This window comes from Halyomorpha halys, unplaced genomic scaffold, assembly GCF_000696795.3.
Source record: "Halyomorpha halys isolate HHAL.00 unplaced genomic scaffold, Hhal_1.1 Scaffold880.1, whole genome shotgun sequence".
NCBI lineage: Eukaryota > Metazoa > Arthropoda > Insecta > Hemiptera > Pentatomidae > Halyomorpha > Halyomorpha halys.
In genome coordinates this window covers 205130-215435 of record NW_027107748.1, presented here as the reverse complement: position 1 = coordinate 215435, position 10306 = coordinate 205130, and the positions used below count along the sequence as shown (strand labels likewise).

At 30.3% G+C, this 10306-nt stretch overlaps 1 protein-coding gene across 3 annotated transcripts in view; it reads left to right on the top strand.

Annotated features, from left to right (window-relative positions):
• Positions 1 to 10306, top strand: part of phtm (phantom) — a 109166-nt gene that overhangs the window by 12790 nt on the left and 86070 nt on the right. Inside the window, exon 1 of one of the 3 annotated variants that reach the window (XM_014430358.2) lies at positions 4204 to 4335. The exons of the other annotated variants lie outside the window; for them this stretch is intronic. Within the exon in view, the coding sequence (XP_014285844.1) occupies positions 4270 to 4335 (66 nt within the window). The 5' untranslated portion in view covers positions 4204 to 4269. Of the gene's footprint in view, positions 1 to 4203; positions 4336 to 10306 lie in introns of those variants that run through there. 3 annotated transcript variants of the gene reach the window in all.

The following is a 10306-nucleotide window of genomic DNA, read 5'->3' as shown; positions in this document are numbered from 1 at the left end:
ATACAGTTGTAAATATCAATAAATAAATTATAAAAAAAAAATTGTTTATATCATAGTTGATAGTGTAAGTTAATCAAAAATTAATGATATTGTGAAAAAATAGGGTGATTTGACTCGTAATTAATGGCCTTGGCAGAAAGCCTGCAAAACATTTTTAAATTTGGATGTGAGATGGGAATTTATACATAAGATTGTCCTTGAAAATGGCCGAATTGGACAAAACGTCGGACTTATAAAGGAGTAATTAATGTTTTGAGGCTAAAATGGATAAAATCTTATCTGTAATGTTTATATCATAGTTGATAGTGTAAGTTAATCTAAAATTAAAAGTTTTAAAAATATATATTGTGAAAAAATAGGGTGATTTGACTCGTAATTAATGGCCTGGGCAGAGAAGCCTGCAAAACATTTTTAAATTTTGATGTGAGGTGGGATTTTATACTTAATATTGTCCCTGAGAATGGCCGAAACGTCGGACTTGTAAAGGAATAAATAATTATTTGAGGCTTAAATGGATAAAATCTTATCTGTAATGTTTATATCATAGTTGATAGTGTAAGATAGGCTCCACTAAACCATCAAATTCCTCCAGAATCCAATCCTTAATCCTTTGTAAAATCCTTAATGCTCCTTACTTTGTCACGAATCAAGTCATCCATCAGGACCTCAATGTTCCATATGTTGCTTATTTGACCAGAACCAGATACCGTTCTTTCCATAATAAACTTCCCAAATCCACTTGTTTCTAACCTGGCTTCTCGTACATAACCTAATAATTCTCCTAGGCGTCTGAAAAGAAGATGGCCTCGAGATCTTCTCCTCTAGAAATGTTATTGGAGTTCTATCAGTGGTTAGATTCTCCACATGTTTTTATCATGTCACTATGTCACCTACAGCAAATTTACTTGTTGTATATATGTGTATGCAGTTGTAAATAACTATGAATAAATTATTAAAAAAAAACAATTTAATTAATTCTTTATACAAATATTTATAATTCACGTTATGGAATTTTTTTTACCGTTTATAAAATAGTATCCTAGTGAGTAATCCGTTATTATATCTAGAACTACATTAGCCTGGAAACCTCTAAAGATTCAGGCTGTATTCTAAGAAATGAATGAATTATTGCGGCATAGTTTGCAATTATCGTGAAAGTGATGAGTCCCCTCTGAGTCTACGGAATATTCCCTTTGTGTTTCCTTAAACGACTTTAGTCCGAGAGCATGTGTGAAAAAATAGACATGAAAACTTTGATGACAGTTTTATTAATTTCGCATTGACAATAAAGTAATGAGAGTCTGTGAAAATGACTTTAATTAGTTAATTCATTTAATTAAAATTTTAAAATCAAGCTCCCTACCAAAATAGCAGCTGTTTCAATACCTTAAAAAAATTAATTTTTTATTCAGACCTCCATAACTTTCAATCAACCTGAAACACTAAAAAACCTAATCAAACATCTATTATTAAATAACATAAAATTGTATATTATTTTATAATGTTATTTTTACTTATTGTTGTTTGTTTGTTAGTTTTGAAAGGGCGTTTAACAGCCTGGTCATCAACGCCCGTTGTTTGTTGGCTTTGGTAAGGCCTAGTTGTTTTAGTCATAGCTTTGGTATGGTGAACTGATCCCCACCAATTATAATTTTAAATTTGTGGCAATTATAATTTGTTTAAATTGCCACAAATTTAATTATAATTGGTGCGGATCAGTACACCATACCAAAGCTACGACTAAAACAACTAGGCCTCATTTTTACTTATTTATTCAATTACCTATATATACATTCTATTTTCCATTTCTTTCATCACTTTAATTTTATTAATTTCATTCAGTAGAATTATTTGATTATTGTATCCATTGGTTATCTTGTTCTGTTCTTAGCCCTGATGAAGGCTAGAAACTCTAGCCGAAACGTTGGCACGATTAAATAAATTATTTCAACATATTTTGACTGCACCAACCAACCATCTGCTCCTTATATAATTCATCTACTGTCAACTATCTCTTATCACAAAACATATATCATATAAATAAGAATAAATTTGCTAAAATATGAGCTCTGAAAGAGTTATTTACGTTCAATAGTTTCCGACGTATGCCTTATTAGAAAGCAACATTTCATAATGTAGTGAAATATTAGTATTTAGTAAATTTGGTTTGGGAAATCTATATCCCAGGAATAATTTGACGTACTTTTAATGTACTCTACTAAAATAGTTTGACATTTATACTTGTATGAGCAATAGTTTTCATGATATATATATATTTTTTAAATTTACTTAGTTAATGTAATTTACAACTGTACAAAATAATACAATAAGTAAATATGTTGTATGTTTCATATACACTTGAAAATCATGGGAAGGAACCAGCCTTTGGTGGTACTTCAAACATTAATTTAAATTCTGGTAGATTATTGATTGACCGTGTGTATAGATGAATGGAATATGGTCCGGTTGCGGTAAAAAAAAAACTCAAATAGTAAATAATTATTCTATTTTATTGAGCCAACGTTTCGCCCCACGTTGCAGGGCTTCGTCAGGGCTAAAAAAGATACAATCACTTGACATAGTTACAAAAAGGAATAAAGAAAAAACATAAGTGGAAAATAACAGGGGTATAATATGAAAAGTAAGATTTTATACCCCTGTTATTTTCCACTTATGTTTTTTCTTTATTCCTTTTTGTAACTATGTCAAGTGTTTGTATCTTTTTTAGCCCTGACGAAGCCCTGCAACATGGGGCGAAACGTTGTCTCAATAAAAATAGTGTAATTATTTACTATTTGAGTTTTTTTTTACCGCACCCGAACCATATTCCATTCATTAATTTAAACTATAAGGTCCCGTGGTCATCTTCTTTTCAGACGTCTCGGAGGATCATCAGAGGTTGTTAAGGATGAAAGATTAAGAATTAATGGGTTAGGACGGTTAAGGAGTTTGGAATGAAAAGCCGCATATCTGTTTTGGGCCAATTCTGCAAAGAATGGGATGTTAACATCTTGGTGAATGAGTTTATTTGCAATGTAATAAGAAGCATCAAGGATTTTGGATTGTAAGGATTGGATGTGGGAGGAATTTGATGGTTTGGTGGAGCCCCAGAGCTCAATTCCATATGTCCAAATTGGTCTGTTCATGATATTTGCCAACATAAATTTACAATATGTTGATTTCTAGTTTTTGGGAGAATACTTTCGGTTTAATAAAAATTATATATCTTCGAAACTATCAGTCAGCACTCGAATAAAAGCTAGTTTTATTTACTATAAATTAGTTTATAGCATTTATTTTCGTATGAGCTATAGTTTTCGTGATATTTGCCAAAATAAATTCACATGTTGATTTCTAATCATTTGGAAAAAAATTCTAATAAAAACAAAAAGGAATAGATTTAATTAATAATAAAAAATATATTGAATATTGTTAATACTATAAAGGAAGATTATTCTTAGGAAATAAAATCTAGAATAGATAATATAACGCAATCGTAAAATAAAAATATGCAAACTCAGAGTTCAAGAACAAAATTTTGAAGGCAAAACAGTTCTGCTAACAGTTACAGGAGCTATCTGGGATCAGAACCTTAAGACATGGAGGAGAAGAACTAAGAGTGAACTGCTTGCAGAGACTGGTCAATCAATATCTGATAGTAACAACATGTGGCTCGAAGCAATCCATCAGGACACCTCTACATAATGAATGACAGTATAGTTGAAATCACTTGGGAGGCCAAATGGATCGGGCAGAATCGACAAAGATGCAATAGAGCTGCATGTATCAAACTGGAAATCAATAGCCCAAGGGAGGCAGACGTGGCCAAAGGTCTACAAAGTCTGTAGTATCAACCAAAAAAAAAAATAATAAAAATAAATAAAAGATGGTTAGTCAATATTTTCCTTGAATAATGCTTGAATTATTATTTTTTTAGATAGTTGTAAAAATCATTTTATGGTAACCCCTTCGTGAGTGCCTATTATGTAGAAGTTCACATTAGTTAAAACTAATTTTTATACGTTTTTCTAGACCGAGACTCAGAGCGTATCCTTATAAACTCTTCCTGGATGTGACCGTGAATTATACTGCTCTTAGAATATCTAATGTTTAAGTTTGAATGACAAATGGTATTGACTGACACTTTCTGAGAAAAAAACAGTCTGTTTGAATTTTAAATGTGTTGAAGTATGTATGAAGAGGATGGTGGAAGAGATTATATATGAGGGATCTTAGGTTGGACAGATCGCAGTACACTCGGCTCCAGACATGCTGCTCGACAACTCCTCTCCTTCCACCGTTTCTTATGGATTGGACTGTTCCTTAATTTTTAAGGTTAGCATATAATATACAATAAATAACTACATTATATATTGTTCACTGTATTGATAATACTTAACATAAGTGGAATAATTACATAAAATTATAAACTAATTCATCACTAGTCAATATTAGAAATTTTTATTATATCAATATAACTCCATTATTTAATTTTTATTATGAATAAATTCATTATGGTTGTTTATTTTTTAGTGGGATTAATTATTAAATTATTAACAATTGAGAAATAAATTTTCTTAGGACTAAATCAAACAAAATAAATGAATAAATATCACTATATAAGAAAACATTTATATTTATTTATTAAAATTTACAACTGTACAAAAAAAAAAAATACAATAATTTAATTTAAGGAAACTTTCGAAAACTTGTTAATCTTGGGAAGAAACCACCCAATTGAGGTACTTTAAATATTAATTTAAATTAGAAGGTCATGTGGCCATCTTTTTTTCATAGGCCTCGGAGGGATTATCAGGGATTGTTAAGGATGAGAGATCAAGAACTAATGGGTAAGAAGTTTGGAATGAAATTAGGTAAATCTATTTCGGGCCAAATCTGCAGGAATGAGGATGCTTTATAGATGAGTTTATTTGTGACTTAATAAGAAGCGTCAAGGATTTTGGATTGTAAAGATTGGATACAGGAGGAATTTGATGGTTTGCTTAAGTTTCATAGCTTAATTTTGTATGCCTCTTTTTTTTTTTAATTAATATAAATTAGTACATCATACATATATAATACATGAAATGCATTATACATGCTTTTACTGAGTATTCTCCCTTTGATTGCCTTGTGGCTTTATAAGGTGTTGTTATCAGTCTAACCATGTGTCCAAATTGGTCTGATTATCATAGTATAGAGTAGTTTTTTGTAGTGAAGGGGAACTTTAGAGCGTTTGTCATCGCGTTGTAGTAATCGAAATCTACGTGCAGTTTCTTGTCGATACTAACAAGAATATATATATACTAAGAATATATTTTTTTGACAGTTTAGTGACGTTTCAGCCCTTTATCTTTGGTCATTTTAATTTTGTTTTTACTTCTACACCCCAGTTCATTATTGAAATTATTTCGTTTCTATATTATACTCCTGGATGCATCAGTTATTAGTGTTTTAACAGTTTAGTGAAACTGTTTTGTTGTTGGAACAACAACAAAGAACAAATTTATATTTTTTAATCCCATTTTGAGACCCCCTAAATTGCAAACTTTTTGGCAAAATAAAAATAAAACGAATTTTACGGGCTTTAGATTTCTTTTTCGAAAAAAAAAAAATTATATTGATAACTTCAACACGAACCCATCTGCAAAAAACTTGGGAACGTATTTAGGAAGATTTTTTCTTCTAACTCTTCGATTTTATTTAAAATAATGTTTTTTTTTTCTGATTATCCTTTTCATTACCTAAAAAATATACAAAATTATTTGAGTTATTTTCATAATATCGGTTCAGAATTATTATTAAATAGTATGTGTGATAAACACATGTGAAGCTGTCAGGACAACGGCATGTGCGCGCGCACGTGGGGACACGTTTTCCTCGTTCCACTGGTTATATAACTTTTTTTTTTATTTGGATATATCTAGAGTGATCCATAGAGTACAATGCTCAGAGCGAACGGTATCTGTATCAGAGCTGGTCAACTATGAAACTAATAGCTAAAATTTCAATGAATATGATATTTATTAATCAATTGTTCATTCATGAATAAGGTTCGTATCCATGGCAACTTTAGCTATTAGCTTCAAATATAAATATTTTTTGCCCAAGTAGCAGAGTACCAATGAGAGAGAAGTTCATAGAGAATTGACGAATCACATTATCGATTCTTACTGGATTTTTAATAAAAGTCAATAAAAAACGTGAGTGGTTTTAAAATTCTGAATGAGTTAACTCAGTGGATCGGGTTTATCATAATCGATCTCCATGTTGAAATCTATACAACATGGAGATCGATTATGATTCACCATAGGCAGACCATTAACCTTGAAATATAGTTATAATTTTTTACTAAATAATTCAAAACACTATCCAAATTATAGTCTCAAAAAATTTATTTCTTTTACACGTCCAACGTTTCGGCCAATTCGGCCATCTTCAGAGACAATCTTAATTCACTATGAAACATATCATTTAACCACTCCAAAAACTTCATACAGGCTATTCTGCCCAGGTCAAAACATTTATATCCAATAAGTCAAATATCCATTAAAAATCACAGTCAAAATTATTTCTCTTTAACCACCATTAATACACTTTAATTACCTTTAAAGTAATTTAATATTAGTAATTAAATTTGGACGTGTAAAAGAAATAAACTTTTTGAGACTATAATTTGGATAGTGTTTTGAATTATTTAGTAAAAAATTGCCAGTCTCAAGAAAGAATTTTAAGATTATAAATATATAGTTATAATGTAATTACACAATAGAAATATACAGACAAAGGATAATTTCCTGAAAAATATCGTGAATTTTAAATTTCAAGTGCAAACGTATTTTCCTTGTTACACCTATATTTCGACAAGAACAATTTGGCCTAAAGTTGGGAAAATATTAATATTTAGCTAAAACTTACATAGAGACTGCTTAAACTGCAGTTTTAGCCAGAATTCCCTAATAACCTCTCTGATGAATACCTGAAACTCAGGACGAAACAACGGCATACATTTTTTTTTATTTATTTATTGATATTTTCAACTGTATAAAAAAATACAACCAGTAAATTTGATCATAATGACATAATGATATGATACATGATGTAGAGAACTACCCAGTAGTAGAACTCTAAAAACAGTAAGAAATGGAAGAGGAAGCAAGGTTAAAAACAAGTGGGTTTGGGTGGTTAGGGAGTTTATTATGGAAGGAATAATATCGGGTTCGGGTTAGATCGGTTACATAAGGAACATTTAGGTCTTTATGGATGGTTTTATTAGTAACAAAATAAGGAGCATTGAGGATTTTACGAAGGATTTTGGATTGTAAAGATTGGATACGAGAGGAATTCGAAGGTTTAGTGGAGACCCAAAGCTCAACTCCATATGTCCAGATGGGCCTTATTATTGCCATGTAGATCAGTCTTTTGTAATGGATTGGAAGTTTAGACCGTTTGTCTAGTAAGTGCTGTAATAGTCGGAATCTGCGTGCAGTTTCCTGTCTTTTCAGTCTTGTGTGAGGATTCCAGGTTAGTCGTTTTCCAAGATAACGAATCTGTTCTACAGGGGTAAGAACGGCATAAATAAATAATGTTTTATTTATTTATGTCCTTTTTGCTGACCGCACCCCTCGACCATCTTCTCCAAAAAATTTTTATCTTCTAGGAGATTTGTCAGAAAACTAGGTGGTTTTCATTACAAGAAAGAAGTTAAAATGGAATGGGAATCAAGAAGAATTGAAGATCGAGTGCCAGGTTCCAAATCTTTCTCCATTACAAGATTCAATCATAGAAAGATATTTTCGTTTTTGTGATGTTCTTTTTTTTTGATGATTTTTTTTTTAAAGATGACTAGTAAGCGAAAGTAGTTAATCAAATTTTATAAAATTTATACTACGTTCACACAAACAAATTCTCAACGCACACATTGAGAAATTTATGTGATGCTTTGTTATTTGGACTCATAGGACCTCCAAACTGTATTTCCTCTTAAATCTGGAATTAAATTTTCAAAAAAACATATAATTTCAGCTTTTTTTATATATATTTTTTTTAAAACTTATTTATCCAGTCAAGTATTTCTTTTAACCAACTTTTTATTATATTTTCCTTTAAATCTATGTATTAGTTTTGTTTTTGTAAAATGTATTTATTTGTTTGTTTTACTGTGAACTGATCTTCTGCTGTGACTATTATTTCTCTGGTTTGATCTTACATTGCTGTCTAATAGTGAATTTGTTTAACGGGTCACTGGGGAGGATCTGAGAGGGAGAATTCGGGAGAGTGAATTTGTCGATCAAATGAAATAAAAAATTGTGAGATGGTGAAATGGAAGGGACAAGAAAGGGGGAAAAAAAGGAATGAATTGAAATATTTGTATTTAGTATGTAGACTGGAATTGATTGTAGAAGGAAACTGTGGGGGAAAAAAATGTTTTAGTTTTTACTATATCATGTAAATATGTGTTATTTTTTATTTTGGATTTTCTCTTTAGGAAGTCTGGTAAGTCAATTCATAAAAATTTGTTGAGGTTAATAAACTTCCAATTGAATGTAATTTATATTAAATTATCATATTATAGTACAACGTTTCGGGACCACTGTCCCATATTCATGTACTTTCATATATGAAATTCAAATTATGAGGTTTAAGTACTTGAATATGGTGCAGTGGTACCGAAACGTTGTATTATAATATGATAATTTAATATAAATTACATTCAATTGTTTATTAACCTCATCAAATTTTTATGAGTTATTTTTTATATGTCCGATCACGAATTGATTAGTATGCTGTGTAATTTATCAATGCGATGTATTTGGCCAGCATGGATGAATAAAGCAGTTCTCTATGAATTAATAACTCAATACCTGGGGCCCATCCAGCCTCTTAAATTGGTTACATATCTGGCGGTGGAGCATGATGCTGACCAAATCACCTCCTTGCACAACCGATGGTCTAGTAACAGTACTTCTTTACAAAGTGAGGCCCTGACTCTTCATGAGTTATACAGTTGTACAGATTTTAATTTTTAATAATTCAATAAATACATATTAATAGAGGACATAACACAATAGGGGACTTGATTCACTTTTGCCATGTGCCGAGTTTATAGATATATTTCCAAATTTTATTGATCCTCTACTTCCAATGTATTTATCACAAAAGGACAAAAAATCAGTCATAGGCCTGATCTGGAATTTTTTCTCCACAATGCCTCTAATGGAAGAAATGAGATGACTGTTTTCGCTCTCTCCAGTCCGAGGGAAATGTTTCACCTTGGCGCGCACGAATGATGGAAAAGAACTGTGATTCACAGTTAAGTGGCATCTACGAAATAAGATTGCTCCATTTTAAAAAATAACATTTTTCAATTCATGAAACATCATATGAAATTACAAATGTATTATTTTTTAATAAAAATAACACTAATCAGGAACTCATAGTCCCATTGACTTTTCAATATTGACTTCCTATAAAATCGAAGAAGGACACACATTAATTTAAAAAAGATATAAGTTAACGAGAATATTATTTAATTTATTCATTTGTATATTTTTTAGGTTGGATGTAAATATATACCCGATATTATTATATAAGAATAAAACACATATTTCCATTTGCAAGTTTTTTTTTTAGTGCGCTTTAAAATTTAAGGTGTAGTTTGCTGATATCTGAATTATTTTTTAAATATTATATATATAAATGATTGATCATATTATTTCAAATTATGAAGAAGATAGTATAGTTAAAAAGTATTTATTCGATAACGTGTTGTTCCGCTATGTAAAGAAGGTGAGAATGAATAAAGAAAAAGTAATATAACTTTCTGTGAAAAGAAGGAGGAGGAAAAAAATAAAATTTGAAATATAATTTAAGTATAAATAATAAGTTTTAATCCTACAGCTATAGTATTAGATTTTATTTGCCAAAGCTTTGGATATAAAAATGGACAGAAAGAAAAAAGTGAAATTTAAAAGGCAACATTCTTTGAAAACAGCACTAATGAAAAAAAAAAGCTTTTTAATAAACAAAGGACTTATATCCATTTTGGAAATGATTATCCTCCAAAAATGATTTTCAATTTAAAATTACATATATCAAGAAATTGATAATAAAAACTTGATAACGGACAAAGGAGTTTCGGGCTTCTTTGTGCATTATCAAGTTCTTGTTCAGGCGTAATAAAGAATAAAGCAGTGGATTATGGGTATAAGTGAATTCTTGAAAAGTAATATACTAATTTTTTTAAAAATTTAATGCTCGAAAAAAACCTCTCTCTCTCTCTCTCTCTCTCTCTCTCTCTCTCTCT